We start from the raw sequence: 16,799 nt of genomic DNA, 5'->3' as shown, positions 1-16,799 counted from the left end.
AATATCCTAGGTTTAATTTATTTTTTTAAGAAATTTATATCCCGCCTTTCCCATGCCGAACTGCAAGTCTCAAATCCAAAACACGCAGGATTCATACTTCACAAATGTAGATCAGAGTCCAAGGCACACGACGTCAGCCTTTCATACAATGTTTGAAGTGAACTCTGAACTTTATTTTGTCATTCATCCATGTAGGAGAAAGCTGCGACAGGCCCTGGCTTCCTAATTTATGTGCACATAGTGTGAAAAAAAAGTATTACAAGACATACAATGAATTCTTTAGACTTGTGATATATGAACAGTCTTCATCAGTTGTTTCAGTCCCTACCTCCACTTAAATAAGCCTTGAACCAAAAAACTGATTTGCGCAGTGTTAATTTTAATACTTAAGTTAGGAAGGAGATTACAGGTTGTCTTGTAATTCCAGATTGGGGACTATGGACTTTTCAAGAAGTGCATTTATGCCATGATCACACAACAGGACCCTAATGCCAAAGTGTACTACAAAGCCAATTTTAGTTTAATATACATAATAAGTCTACCCTGAAAACATCGTAAACATAGATTTATTAAGGCAAAAATGCAGACCAAGGGCCTCTTGATTACAGTATCTTTATTGAGTGCAACCTGGGATGGAGTTATGTAGTAAATTATATTTTTTAAATCAGTCTCATTACATGCAGTGTTTTGTTTTGTTTTTAATCACAGTCAACATTTTACAGCAATCACCTGCCTATTCTTGATTCCACAGCTGGTGGGAATTTTGAGCTTCTGATGAATAGTCAAGATGAACATCCAGAATAATTCATTTGAGAAAATAACATTGCTTAGTTCTTTCCTCCTAAAAAAACAAACCCAGTTTAATGCTAATAGCCCTGTAGATGGCAATCACATTTTCTCCTTGATCGCCCCACCTTTGAAGAAAAAGGAAAATGAAACATATTATAAAACAAATAGGGTGAAAATATCCATCAATGCTAGTGCATATACTTCTAAGTATTTAACATAATATCTTACACATGTTAATGTTTTATATATACCACTATATGCAGCATAAAGAAAGCTTACTCACCTTCACATTATATTATATATACACATTTGAATTAAATTCCACTTTCTCTTTGAACATGTCCCAGTAAATAACATGAACGGCAGGTGCAACCTGCAACTTTTACTGAATGGCAAATCTTCACTGGGGGTCAACATCTGGGTTCAATTGCAGGGAAGTCTGAATCTCACAAGAGAGGCACCAATTTCACCAGATTGCTGCATGGTACATTTAAATACACTACGTAAAGGCGTTTGCTTCTTGAAGTTTGAAATGATAGGCTTGATTCTTCTAGATTCAACTGGCTTGTGTATAGAAGCTTCAGTGTCTCCTTTTATACTGCTGGCTAGTTGACAGCAGGCATCAATGAACTATAGAGTAATTATTTCCAACCTCTGTTCCACAAGATTCACCAGCCAGTGAAGAAGCTCCATGCAGCACCGATCCTTCCCTCCCTGCAAATATTTGAGCAGTGACATCATTGCAAAGAAGATAAGGATCCACTGTGATTCTCTCAGACAGTCCATGCTACAGCTGACAGAAATAGGGTGACCACAGAAAGAGCAGTATCACCCAGAAAACACAGTCAAAGTCCTGACTGACTGGTCAAGAGGGAGGGTAGGACATCAGGATAAAATATTGACTGGATTATCCCACAGTAAAAGGAGAGTATCTTCCCATTGTTCTAGGACGGGGGTGGGCAATTCCTGGCCCACGGGCCATTTGCAGCCCTTAGGGACCCCAATCCAGCCCTTAGGGAGCCCCCAGTCTCCAATGAGCCTCTGGCCCATCAGAGACTGTCAAAGCCTGCACTGGCCCACGACTGCCGGTCATGACTGCCAGACACTAGTATTATTTTAAACCCTCCCCCCCCCCCATTGACACAGAACAACTTATGTCTCCATGTGTTTCTGGCTTGGTCTGTATGTTTTCACTGTGCAAGAGGTGTATGGCAAACAGTTCATAGTCTCATGTGGTACTACATGCCTGTATTGTAGTTCTGACGTGTATTATAAATAAGCTCAGTAAAATTCATTCATTTGTATAAGTTCTGCCTCTAACGTATTCATTTATGTAAATTTATTCAAATTTGAAATGCAAATTTGTCACAGAGATGCTCCTGCCAAAATGTTTGCCCACCCCTGTCCTAGATGATGATTAAGCAAATACATTTTTAGCATAAGAAGCATTGATGGATCGGATCAAAGAGATTCCAGTGCTATGAGGGAGAAAAACTTCTCTCTGCCTACTTTCTCCATACCCCATGCATCACTTTATAAGTCTCAGAGCCCAATTCTATCCTCGCCCCCCGCTGTTGCAGTCAGGTTGAGAAGGAGCATGTTGTATGGGGAGGGGGAACAAATCAGGAGGCTTCAGAGGAGAAAGAAGATTTAAATCCCCTTACCACTCTGTAAGCCTCCTGCTCTGTGATTGGTCTTCTCAGGCCTGCTCAAGCTCTTTAGCTGGTACAAGTTCAAGGAGAGAAAGGGGATGTGGATGCTGCTGACTGAGGAGATAAGATCCAGTACATCATCTACCAGATTGCTGCCCCTCCAACAGCCTCCCCACTCCTTGTTCCCCCCCAACCTGCCACTGCCTTATCTGCACCAGTGGTCGCAATGGGGTCCAACAATGGATGTGGAGTGCTGCTGCCTTTAGTGGCCACCAATGGAGTGCTCTGCATGCTGTCTGCAGCCATCTTACGATAGCAGAACTCTTTCACTGTCACAAAGCACTATGGCCAGCAGCCCAATCCTGCCTAGGATGGGGCTTCCCATCATGTCCTCATGTCCATTTAGTGTTCTTTTTATGAAACAAAAAAGTACCTAATGCTGTAATCTTTCCCTTGTAAGGAAAGATTTGCATAAAAGTTGCATAAAAGGTATAAGAGTTGTCACTAATTTCAATCCATTAAAATTCTATGCTCAAAAAAAAAATCTGTGCTATTAGAAAACCAGGAAACACTGCTCTACAAAAACATGGGGACAAGGAAATGCCACATCACCCTCCGGAGGTAACACCTGTGAATATCTAAAGTTACTCTAGCTCCACCTAGTAGCTGGTCCCAAGCGGCTCTGGAACGTCTTCCTGCCTTATGTGAAGAGGAAGAGAATCGTGTTACTACCACCAGAATGCAGAATCCTGATGTTCAGTTTCTTCTTGTTCTTTATTGGTTTTGGGTATTTCTTTCCTCTAAACCAGGGGTGTCCAAACTTTTTGGCAGGAGGGCCACATCATCTCTCTGACACTGTGTCAGGGCCAGGAAAGAAGAATTAATCTACATTTAAAATTTGAATAAATTTTCATAAATGAATATATTAGAGATGGAACTTATATGAATGAATGAAGGTCTTGCAATAGCTCAAGGCCTATAAAGGTCTATATAAGCAAGGTCGGCCTTTCCTTTACTGCCATTGCTGCATCACAAATGTGAAACAGCAAGCAGTTGAAAGGACCCTGGTCCCACAGCTCATGCAAGAGGTTGAACTGTCACCTCCATGCTGAGAGCAGCTGTGTTGGGCCAGCACAGGCTCCAGCAAGTCTCTGGAGGGCCAGAGGCTCAGTGGAAACTGGGGGCTCCTGCGGGCCAGACTGAGAGTTCCTGAGGGCTGCAAATAGCCTCCAGGCCAGGGTTTGGGCACCCCTGCTCTAAACCATTTGTGCATCTTCAGCCTCCAGTGACTTCAGCTGGCCTTTTGCTTCTTTTTTCTTTTGTATCTTGTCTCATGCTGTGGATGTGTCTAATAGTTCTTAACAAGTGATATTGCTTGTAGTTCTAGTCTTGCTTTTTCTTGTTCGCATGCATCGTTTGCCTTCTTTTTCTTGAACTTCTATTTTCTTTTAATCTCCCTTAATTGAACCGCTGTTCTGTTGTGAACCAGATTTGTGTTACTGGTTTATTTCCGTTCTGCTTGTTTTACTAGTTTGGTATTGACCAAGACTTGGTTCTCTTGCTCTGACTTTTTATATTGCTGCATTATCTTTTAGTTCCTTATTATAATTAAGGATATTCATATACTGCTTTTAAAATAAAAAAGTCCATAAAGCAGTTTGGAACAAATAAACAGCTCCATGTTCCAAAAGTGCTCACACTCTAAAAGACACGCAGAAGGAACACCAGCATAATGGGAATTGATGCTATGGTGGGGAAGAAGATGAACAGTTGCAGTCTCAGTCTCTCACATCATCATATGTACCTTGTTAACTCTTTTCAATTCATATCTCCTCTCTCCCCCTACAATTCTTTGACTAAGTAGTTGCCCTGTTTTTCCATTCCACGTCATCAGTTGTCCATTATTCCTGTCTTGCACCCTTTTTTCTTATTGCCCTGGGCCGTGAGTCTTTTTTCTTTTTCTCCTTATTTCTTCAGATGCTTTCTTCTCTTTATTTCTTCCATGACTACTACCGATATTCTCAATGCAATTTAAATTTTTAATTTTAGATTAAACAGATTGTACCTTATCTCCAACCTTTAAATCTTTCCCGTTCTATGGTGGTTTCTTCAAGTCTTAAAAATACTCCAGATGCTACTTTGTCCAACTGTCTGTTTCTCACTCCTTGTTTCTTTTAGAATTGACTTTCTTTTCTCATTATTTTCACTCTTTTGGGACGCCTTTATTTTGCACACTAATTGACTTTCGTTTTTAAGCAGCTATTACTCCTTTTGTCCATCACAATCTTCTATTTTCTTCCTTATCAGATACTGCATTTTCAAAATTCCTTATCTCTTTGTTTTCATCCAACATCCTATTCCTCTTTTCCTGTGTCATTACAGATACTTTTTTGGCATCTTGTTATCTTTTTTTCTGGTGTTCCTGAAGGCTCAGTTCTTGGTCCTTTTGTTTATATGATATCTTTGTCCTTTTGGTATTACTTATCAGCTCTACAGGACTATTCAAATAAAATCTTCTGTCTCCCTCTCCTTTTCTAATTTGTTTGTCTATTGGTTGTTTCCTCATTACTGTCTAATCATTTTCTCAAGCTTAATTTAGTTAATGAGCAGTTTCTGAAACGCAGCTAATAAAAACCCTGATTCTTTCCTCCATTTGCACCCTACCACACCCCATCTGGAAGGTCTTCTGACCCTCAGGAGAGACTTTCTGTCCAAGAAGCACAGGGGACTACTGCGAAGAGAAGGCAGCAGCACGAAAATTGTTTCCCATGAGCTTTGTTTTACACATGGTTCTTTGAAAACAAAATGATTTAAATCAGCCATTTTCAACCTTTTTTATCTTATGGCATACTGACAAGGCAATAAAATTGTCAAGGCACACCATTAGCTTTTGGACAATTGTCAAGGCACACTGTGCTGCCAGTGGGAGGCTCACATCCCCCAAAGGCCCTACAAAAAAATGACTTTCCCTCAAACTCCTGCGGCATACCTGCAGGCCATTCATGGTACACTGGTGGAAAGTCATTGATTTAAATCATTGTTTCAAACCATCTACATCTTGAAATAAAAGCCTGTGGGAGGAATAGGGAGGAAATAGGGGTGGTGACACAGATTGATTTGATCCGAGTAGGGGGTGGGTTCAGCAGCAGAAATGGCCAATGACTCCAAAACCTCTCTTCAGGTAGGAGAACATTTGTTCCCTTATCTAGAGGAAACCTCTGGGACTATCCCTCCCCCTGGTGCAGCACAAGCCACTTTGGTACAGCTGCATCAGCAGGATGGGAAAATCATAGGATTGGACTGTGAGTCACACGTTTAACCATTTCCCTCTCTCCTCTGAAAAACTGAGGATGAAGCGTTCACAGAATCATAGGAAACTACCTTATGCTGAATCAGGCCATTAGTCCATCTAGTTCAGTATTGTCCACACAAGCTAGCAGGGCATTCTCCAGAGTTTCAGGCAGGAATTTTTCTCTGCCCACCTGGGGATGCCAGGGATTGAACCTTCTGCATGCATTCTGTCACTGAGTCATGACTCTTCTTCAATAGAGAAACAGCTCTTTGAGTTAGGACACAGTTCCCTTCAGAAGGTAAAGTTGGGGAAAAGGAAAGCTCTAAAGTCTTCACAATCACACTTGACTTCAAACTCACGTTAAGCCAGGAAGTTTGTCATTTTCTTTTAGCACAATTTTTCAAGAGTTAAGACTGATATAATGACTTTGCTCAATGAATAGCAGGATCCTAAACATACTTACTCAGAAAAAAGCACCACTGAATTAAATTACTTACTCCATACAGAAAGTATGTTAGAATTGCAGCCTTGGAACTTAAGCAAATTTTGGCCTTAAAAGAATGCTAGATTTTTACCCAAAAATTTATTAGGTTCACTCCAGCCTACCAAGCCTACCTTTCTTCCCCCTCACCTGTGTGATCAATAGTTAATCATTTTCCGAAGGGCATCGTAGCATTTCCATTTGTCTGGGATATAGAATGGCTCAAAGATGTGAGGAAACGGGGTGTCATAACCACAGACTCTTGAAATAGGAGCTTCTAGATTCAAAAAACACTCCTCCTGTTAACAAAAAGATACAAGACAGTGAGTAATGCCAACATTCCCCAAAAAACCATACTTCACATTTTAATACTTGCTGCCAAAGAGCCCTGGAATTTGAAGCAAACAGTAAATTTGTGGCATTCATCGCAACAAGACCAAGTGATGATCATTATCTTAGGTAGCTTTTCAGAAGGCCTATCTAGTCTTAAGGTATTTTAAAATTTTACCTGCATATTCAAAAGGAATCTTGTTTGGATTGCCAAATGCTAAGGGTGAGCAGAAGAGGGTGGTGGCAGCTACTGCCATCTTGCTCAGTTTGGGAGCTTCCAAGAAACATCTGGCTGAGTTTTGTTGGACTAGAATGCTGAACTAGATGGAATTTGGGTCCAATCCAGCAAGGCAACTCTTACATTCATATGTTTCACATCTGTGTGGTAATAAACTACATGCAGGTCTCACTTAGTATATCCAAACAAATAGTCTGCCACTAAATAGACATGTCAAAAACAAGTAGTTTACATTTCTCATGACACATGTAAACAAAGAATAAAACAAGTAATACTTGAGTGAATATTACTGCATGCATAAGTGTCACATATACAGGAATTTGACCTAGATGCATTGAATACTAACCTTGAAAACTGCATTAGCTGAAGTGAGAATTCCAAATTAACAAGATAAGCAGGTGTTAACCTCTACGGTTATATACACTAATCATTGTTCCTCCTGTACTAGTTAAGCATAGTGCAAAGTTTACTTTTCTTTATGATGCAACTCCACCTGTTCATGCAATCTAAACAGCTGGATACAGTACTATCTCTGAAGCTCCTGGATGGGAGCTTGTTTGGAAAATGGCTGGGCACCGGTGATCTTATGTGATTGTTCCAGAAGAAAACTGTATATTCTGCTTCAAAAGAGTCAATAAAACTGGCCTAATATAGAATTTAACATTCCAGCTTTTAAACCTGGCCTTTTCCTTAAAACCATAAATACAGCAGGGATTAAGCTTATGTTTTAGTCTTCATCTGGGTTTATACTAATGAATATAAATTATATAATAGAACCAATTAAAAGCTAAACTTCAGCATTTTCACATCTGCACTTGATGCTATTTTTGTAAGCTTAAACCCACTGTATAAACCCCTGTATATACTATACAGGCTGCAATCCTAATGTGCCCTTGGGCCAGTTTGGAACAATAAAAAAAGATGTCTGAAACTGACCAGCAATCTGGATGAAACTAATACCAAAAGCATTACCTAGGTAAGCAATGCTTCTGGTGTGGACAGTGCAATCCATTTTCGTATTATCACTTCTATTACAGAAGTCCTCACTCCTGCACTGAGAGGACTGTAGCCATAACAGGATCAACCACAAAGAAAATAGTCATTATATACTTAAGCTATTTTTAATCCTACTTCCACAGCCCAATGGGCAGTTGAAAGCAGTTTACAATGAAAATATACACAATTATAGAATATAAATTTACAAAAGAAAATTCAAAAAATGTACCTTATATGCTTGTGTGTATGTTGAAAAATTTAAGTCTTAAAATTGACCCTGAAAACCTGGGTCAATTTATACATGGGTCAACGGTGTAAGGCCACCTTGGTTTCCCAGAACAGCTGCTTGGTGAGGTGGGGGGAGGGAACAGACCAGGCTAAGCAGCGGGATGTGTAGAGGAAAAGGAAAAAAAATGGAGTTATTGTACCAAGTTCTGAAGCACCACAGGAACTGAGCTGTTCTCCAAACAGGAAGGAAGGTGAATGAGTTTATGAAAGTTGTAGTGTTTGTGAGGGTTGCTGCTATGGAAGTACAGGGGGACCCCCATTTCCATGAATCCTGTCTCTGCAGATTTACTTATCTGCGGATTGGGACCACAGCCCCCCCCCACGCTCCCTCTGGAGGAGAGGTGAGCTCTGCTTCCCTTGCCTCCAGAGGATCGTCTGAACCCAGCAGAGGCTTCCCTGGGGCTCCTAATGCCTTATAAGGCACTGAAAATGTCACTTCAGGTTTCGTTTTTTTTAAAAAAACCAAACATCTTTTTTTTGCTCTCAAGCTCAGTCTGAGCTCAACAGACATCCATGGCCTCTGCTGGGCTCAGACAACTGTCTGGAGGTGAGGGGAGCATCAAAGATTTTCCATACACCCTCAATTAATCCATAGGTCATAGCAATTTCAGGATTTTTGACAAAACTTGCCATCGACTTATCTATGAGATTTGTGCATGTGCATTATATGGCAGCATTGACCAGAGACCAACACAACCACTAAACTCCAGAGGCTTATGAAAGATAGGAATTTTCAAAAACAAAACCCCCAAAGAGAGCTAGAGCTAACCCCCCCCACCCCAATATCTTTTGCTTCGTGAGGAGTAAAAGGGAGAGAAGCAAGGTCTCTAGAAAGACCTCATTCTTTTTGCTCAGTGGTAGGTTGGGAAGGAAAAAAACTGTTCAGTCCTGAAGACTTCAACCAGTCCCTGCAACCTACTAGTGTGACCCATGGCATGTTAACACTGAACCTAGTGGGACATACTTACAAGAAGATGTACATATTGCAACAGTTTGTGGTGGGATCCCCTTCTTATTTTAGAGAGAAACAATTTTTGTAATCATTGCTACCTATTTCTACCACTAATCTAACTGTTTTAAATATAAATTAAATTTGTATACCCTAGAGATACTTTTACCAACATATGCCTAGGAGTTTCCCTCTCAAACTAATAAAATTAAGTTCTCGCACTATGTATTTTCTCTAGATTTTCTTTCAATTAATTACTTTTTCTCTGCAGTTAATAAATCTAGCTGAAGATTTTATAGGTTTGCTTCATTTTAAACGTTGTATTTTCTTTTAACTAAGAATATCAACATATTAAAACCACAGTTGTGCTGACAAAGTGAAAGGAAGCTTAAAAAAAAACTGCTACTATACAATTTGAAATTACATCTAAAGGCATAAAAAATTAAGGTATTATTTGCTTCTTAGAGTGCATCACACCCTTGTTGGCATCCTTCAGTCTCGGAAGGTGTCACGCTCTGAATGGTGGTTCTGGAACAGTGTCCTCTCCAGTGCGCGAAGCTTGGGTAAAGTAGGTATGGAGGATAGACTGTTACCCATGCAGCAAATCCACCCTCTCCACGTTGCTGAAATGGTCCAATGGAAAGGCAGAGGCCAATACGGTTTGTTCCAGCGGCGTTGCAGGAGTTGCCAGAACGTGACTGTGTTCAGCCATGAACTGCCTCAGGGACTCTGACTCCGGATTTTGTCTCGAGGTTGACTCCTGAAGCCTTTTCCATAACTGGATGTAGCCACAAGGCAGTGGAGGTTTGGGATCATCCTTCTCTCAGATGAGCTGCCTTCCCAGGCTGACAAGTCTCATCTACCCGGTGGCTGTTTAGTCGCCTCTTACGACAAGTACAGCCAAACTGAGGGCCTATTCTTATCCCCCAGCCCCCAGGGGAAACCCCTGGGGTTTCACACCCTATACTTTAAAAATTCTGAGGCAATTCTTTCTGAACCTGCTTAATACCTTGGCAGTAAATACTACAGGCCTGAATCAACTAATGTTGAAATATTTTATTGCCCGTGCACTGCCCAATGCACATTGAAAGGCTGCCATTCAAGGCACAATTGATATAGATTAGAACCCAGCTCACATGACATGGGTACCAATGAACTGACAGACAAAATATTGTGTGGTGGAGAGGTTAACCAAATGCTATCCTCATGCGAGAAACAGTAAGGATTGGGGAAACCATAGCATATGCCAACCACAACAGCCACTAATTTTCATCAGCAATTCAGTTAATCCACAAAACCAGAAGTGGAGTGCAGTCGCTCCTCTTTCACTTTTAGAAGGCTGAGGAGCCCTGCAGACACTTGCGCAGCCCCCCTTAGCGACGTGATCCTGGGGATCACATTGCTGCCTTCCCCCCACCCCCGCTGCCTCCCTTCGCTCCCCTGCAAGGACTTACTACAGTCCTCAAACTCCCTGAGAGTTTGAAAACCGCAGATCTAGCCTATTGCCCTCTGCCCTTGAAGAGCTCACATCTTGTTTTGAAGATAGAAAAAATGAATGCATACCTTAGGAAAGTGGTTCCCAAACTTTTTCAACTGGTGGCTCCCTTGACTTACTGGACCATTGGCTATAACTCCCCATTAGGGCTACAATCCTATACATTGTATAGGGCAACAATTTTTTTCGGCAAGGAAACTGTGGCTCAGCCAGCTGGTTTCCATGGTTCCCCAGGGAGCCATGGTTCGCTGTTTGGGAACCATTACCTTAGGAAAAAGAGCAGCAGGAGATCAAGTTAGAAGAGAGAACTGAGAATTAAAGTTCAAGAGAACAAGGATGTGACAAGAGGGAAGGGTTCGCCTATTACAGAAGTAGTGGAGAAATGCACCTGGATCCACCTGAGATCTGCAAAGAAGTCAATTACTGGTTTTCAAGCAAATAAACCATTAGCAGAAGTGCTACGGAGGAGGAACGCACGTAAGGGAAGGGCTAAAATGTAATTAGCTTAACTTGGTAGGATTTACATGAGTCATTTATCCAAGTAGGTTTCAACATACAGAAAGGAAGAGTATCCCTAACCATCCACTTCTCATGCATTACATAATGTGTACAGAGGACTAATGAAACAAGAATGAAAAGGTAAAGTTATTCCTCCACAAAGTGCGGTACACAATACCCTAGTTTAGCTCTCGTAAAAGTTGCATTCTAGTTCTGTTCTCTTCTCTCATGCTCAAGCTAAGCATTCAAGGGGAAAGCAGCAATGCTGAAAGCCGTTCAGAAAGTGGTTGATGTTTTCAAAGCCAGAGGAAGTCCTACAATGTAATTTGAATACTAGAACAATCAGTTCACCGGGGTGGTGTAATAGGTTTGTCAATTTAATCTAATCTTACAGACAGTGGCATGAAGATTTCAGGCGTTTGGAAATGCACTTAAACCCAAGTGGGCTTGCAGGGAACATTAACATTTTACACAAACAGAATTATGGCATTCTAACATGCACATTTCTCAAATGAAATGTGATACTAGCTTCTCTTTAACAATACACCATTCAATGCTAGCCACCCAAGGGGCCTTCCAGGATTTAACTACAGAAACTTGGGCTTGCAGATAGCTGCTTTGTGTGACAATACTAAACAGTAAAAGTTTGGCTGCGTTTAGATGAGCAGCCAATCTTGAAACACTTTGGGATTCATACATTTCAGCTTTCCAATAAAACCATGGAACTTTTAAATTATTTTTCTTTTTTCAGGATCATCATCTGAGTTGTCCTTGGACTCTCAGACGTGAAAGCTGTTTCTTGTATTCTTTTGAATTTCATTGATACCAGACTTCAGCTACCCTGCTGCAATAAATTATAACACTCCGACATGAATTAAAGGTGATTGTTAAAGCAAACCGAAAGTTCAAAGCGACTAATTTCCAGGTACATTTGAATTGTTCACAGTAACTTTTTTAACATAGGCCACATTGCAGACATTACATGCACATGATATTTGCTTTATTGATTGAGTTTTTTAACCTAAAAACTCATACTGCACTTCATGAAGGAGGTAAATTAAGTAGCAAGTATCCAGAAATTAACAACTAAACATGTTTTCAGATTTAAAGAAAACCTTGAGCCAAATTTCCTTATGTCCTAATGATATTTTTATGGGGAATCCCAAGTGCTCACATCAAACAATTTTATATATGCAAAACAGATTTTTGTTCCATATATTCTCCTGAATGCTTTGATCAAATTGTCATTCTCTCTGAAAACAAGAGTTTTAAATATCAATTTACTGAATCTTCTGTGAAATAGTTTCCAACCAAACAGATGTGGTTAAAAAATGTAGAATAATCTTACTAAGCTTTGATCATCATTTCCTGAGTTTTGTAAACAGAAAAAATGTTTACTTTTAAGAAAATAAGTTATAAAAACAAACACGAAGGGTGTTATTTATACTAACCATGTTTATATTACAGGATGTTTGACTGAAATAAATCTAACACTTAACACATGATATTTAAATCCTAAAAGGAATTCAAATCCTAAAAATTATAATATATAGTTTTGTAGCATTTACTAGCCCATGCGAAAACAGTTAACTATACATACTATAAATTAAGTTTTCCAGTATCCCACCAAACCGAATGTTGATGAATCCTAAACAATCAGATTGTTTTATAAGAGAAAAATGGATGGAAAATAATTCCTTTTTAATGAACAAAGCAAGTATTAAATACTATTTAGTAATAAAGCAATGAGAACTACATGCCTGCAATTTGTGCTGAATTTCATTTTTATAATGAAACCAGGGTTTTGTTTTTCCTTAATATGACAAAACTAAATCCTAGGTTGGAATCCTGTGCCCTACCTATCCCATCTCTCTCACACACACCCGACTGAAAATACAGGAGTCTGAAATGGCCTAGTTTTGTCTTTGTTCTTTATTTTCAGTGTTTTCAAATGGCCTGAAACAATACTTTGGAACAAAGCAATGGAAACAATTCCACAGCTTTGAAATCTGGTTTCAAAGGCAATATATTTAAGTAATATATTTAGGCACAGTCACATACATTGCTGAATGAGGTCTTTTCCAAGTACCTTCGAGATTTCACGCTACTGCCCAAAATGTTAAGAAGCGTGCTGAGATATACTCACTGATTTAATCCTAATCTCTTTCATCCGGGGCAAATATCTAAGTGTTGCAAATGTTTCAGAAAGTAACATCACAGCTAAGCAAGGCAGACTGAATCAGCTAAGAGCAGGTTACTGATGAGAAAAATGATCAATAGAGAAGCTAAGCAAGATCGTTTTCTACCCATACCTACAGAATTATTACACTGCTACACATTCTTCCGTGGTTTATACAATCCCAAATTCGAGGCAAGCAGTAAATCAACAAGCAATGACCTATTAATGCAGCATGATTTACATCAAAGGAAGCTACTTAGGCACAGCTAAAAGCTTCAGAGCCAAAAAACTGCCAGAGGTAAGGCCTGGAAACCCATGCCTGCGAAAAGGTTTAATTGTTGAAACAGAGTACAAAAATAACAGTTGCACAGCTGAAATGTCTCCTCACAACATACCTGCATATTAGCACACGTATGACCATAAAACAGTATTTACCTAACTTGATTTATGTTGCCACTAATTAGTTTTCTATACCAGACACATGGGACATTCTTTTCTGCCTTACTGAACTTGTTTAATATCACCCTATACACCTCAGCTTAAGTAATGCCTGAATATTATATTGGCAAAAATGGCAAATAACTGGGTTTTATGCCTTCTAACGATAGTTTAAAACCCTTCTCTGAAGATATTTAGAACCCATCAAGACTTAATTATTTGTATGGCCTGAATCCTGAACTGTGAAAAATTCTTCCTGTTTTTAAACAGCATTAAAAAAGAAAATGAAATGGAATCAGACGCTAACAACAAAACAGATGCAAGGGTATACTTTACCCATGCATCATATTACAGATGTTAATACTTATTACTAGACTGGAGAGAATTACATAGCAGTCCTCCATTCTGTAAAGGAAAAAAAAAATCACAAATGCATAACACCTAAGAGTTTATAGATACATTTTTAAAAGAATGTAAAGTGCTTCAGTACAAACCGAATTAACAGCGCACTCCTATGCATGTTTACTAAGAAGCAAGTCCCATTGTGTTCCATAGGGCGTACTCTTAGAAAAGGGTGTATAGGATTGTAGCCTAGGTGACCAATATTGTTTGTGAACTGAAGTTGTATACATACTTTTACTGACTATAAAAATCACCACTAAATGGTAAATAAATATTCTCAGGTAAAACCTCAACTTTGAAAGCTAAGAAAAATAAGTTATTCATATTTAAATCCTAAACATTACTCTCACACACATTTCTGAAATAAACCACATCAGAAAAATTGATCATCATCCTTAAGGAGAAAGTATTTTCTAGTAGATAAAATAAATGACACTTATTCAAACCATGCCTTACATTTGTTTCAAAAAAATGTTTGATGCAATTCTGATTAGTAATGAAGACTCCGACATTCCATTTAATTTTTTTCCCACAAATACTGGTGCTTTTAACTTATGCAAACAAGACAAATATTTTGGTTCTCTACCTCAATTTTACAACAATTTTCAGTAATCAACAACAAGACTAAAACCCATTTAATTATATTGAAATAAGTTCAGTACAACACATTTTATAATCTCAGTGTGCCTAAGCTATATTTAAGGAAGAAAAATTAATTCTCTAATTATAGTGGGAGAAAGACACTATGAAGGGGCAAAAAATCTCCACACCCAGCAAAGGAGAATCACCCTTCATCTGTGAATGGATGTTTCAACATGTTGGCTCAAACATCTATATGTTCGAATCATACAACACGGGTACCAATTGTGACTTTCTTGAAAGTTCTACTGTACCCACCCCAAGTGTGAAATCCATTTAAGCAGCACCACAGAACATTTATTTAAATTTGCTTTTGACAGCTAGAGCCAAAATGGAAGGTAAACTTTAATAGTTTTACATTTCCTTCCTCTTATCCATTTCAATGTGTTTCTTTTAAAAGCAGACCCCAAGACCTCAGGATAAAGCAGGTAGAAGATTCAGAACAAATTAAATTGACAGTTCTACCAGCTTTATATCTGAGTCATATAAATAGAGGTGTTTGAAAACTGTGTTATTTACCTTACCTTACTTAGCTTATAAGCCCATTGTGTTCAGTAAGGCTGTTATCCCATCTTACTCACCAAAAACAAACACTTCTACTTATGAGTCAAATGAATCATTGAATCAAATGATATTAGAAAAATGTTCTCACGTTTTCTTTTAACACTGACTTTATACAGTGCTGTACAGCCTCACTAAGCATCACTGCACATATCTGGTAAAGCTGCATATTCCACAATTACACACAGTTGAGATTTCAGAATGTTTGCTGTCATTTCCTTAAGACTTGGAAGGAATTCCCTTACCCAAGTAATGGAGCAAGAAATAACAGTGTGGCCAAAACGTTTATACTGTGTGGCTGCATCATAAAATAAAGCTTAGTTTGAAAAATAATCACTGTAGAGCTTAAAAGTGTACAAACTAAAAAATTTGAGGCATGCTTAACAGCCACCGTTCCTGAATTTTAGTACCTCCCAAATTCTTAATACTCTTAAAGTTGGTGATATTTGCAGACATCTTAAGTGCTTATCCATCTCTCACCAAGTGACATTCACAGGATCAATTTGTCAGAAATTTCAATTTCTGGGCAAAGTTCTTTTGACAAATTGCCCAATGTAGTTTTGTAGCCACTGAAATCAGAGTTCTCCAACAAGCCTATCTTCTCTTGCTCCAGTTTCAGAAGCTTAATCACAGTTATAAAACTAATCAGATATAAACTTAAGTAAACCATTATCTTAGCCTAGATTACTTCCTGTAAATATTACTGCAAATTACGTCAGGCTGCATATCACTTCCATTTCTGCACAAGGAGAGGCGTGCAGTAAAACTAGAAATATACATAACAATGCAATAAGTAGGAACTAGCTTGCTTATGGAAAGCTTTTTTTAAACAAAGACTGATTTCTATTATGATGAAAATACACTGCGATCTATAACACTATTAGGAACTATAGCTTGCATTCTGTAAACATAAATACATCTGTCTCTGCCCCTGAAAATCTACTCTCTATCAACTGGAAGATTACTGAAATGCTCCTCTGTTCAGTGTGTGGCTATTCTCACTTTCAAACTGACATTCCTGCCTTTAACTGTAAAGCTGCCCCCCCCAATCTGATTCAAACTTTTCTGATGTGGTAAGGCAGAAGTCCTACAGAAATGCATTCTGTTACATGTGAGACTTGACTTGGTCCATTCTGGAGTAACAGCTGATGTTGTGACAGAAATGTTAATTTTACAAGTCTGAAACATTAGGTGTAAAAATGTTGTGTTTTAATACAGTATTTCAGGGTACCCTGGAATATATAAGTACCAACACTATCTTTGTGGGAAGCACTTTAGTTAGTGACAGGGTACCATAGTAAAGATGGTGGTGGTTCTGCAAAGTACAGAAACGCAGTGGGAGACACAGGTAATTGTGTCTCTCACAATGCTAATTTCCCTTTGTTCACACAAGCAAGAGGTTGAGGTTTTCACCCACCCAACTGCATAGAGTAGAGAAACATGAGTGTGAAGTCAGCAGAGGAATTAGCCCATGAAGTCACTGTAGCCAATTTCATGATTTCGAAGGCTGCAAGAAGTCATGGTACAACCATCTTTCCACCTGGGGATACACAGAGATTGTGACACACATAC

At 39.0% G+C, this 16,799-nt stretch overlaps 1 protein-coding gene across 1 annotated transcript in view; it reads right to left on the bottom strand.

Annotated features, from left to right (window-relative positions):
• Positions 1 to 596: 596 nt before the first annotated feature.
• The window catches only part of BCKDHB (branched chain keto acid dehydrogenase E1 subunit beta), a 63,616-nt gene continuing 47,413 nt past the window's right edge, over positions 597 to 16,799 (bottom strand). The window contains exons 10-11 of the mRNA XM_066612467.1: positions 6,365 to 6,513; positions 597 to 914 (exon numbers count right to left, since the gene is read on the bottom strand). Of these exons, the coding sequence (XP_066468564.1) occupies positions 6,373 to 6,513 (141 nt within the window). The 3' untranslated portion in view covers positions 597 to 914; positions 6,365 to 6,372. The remainder of the gene's footprint in view (positions 915 to 6,364; positions 6,514 to 16,799) is intronic.

This window comes from Tiliqua scincoides, chromosome 1 (assembly GCF_035046505.1).
Source record: "Tiliqua scincoides isolate rTilSci1 chromosome 1, rTilSci1.hap2, whole genome shotgun sequence".
NCBI classification, from domain to species: Eukaryota; Metazoa; Chordata; class Lepidosauria; order Squamata; family Scincidae; genus Tiliqua; species Tiliqua scincoides.
The sequence above is the reverse complement of the archived record's forward strand: the minus strand, read 5'-3'. Positions and strand labels throughout refer to the sequence as shown.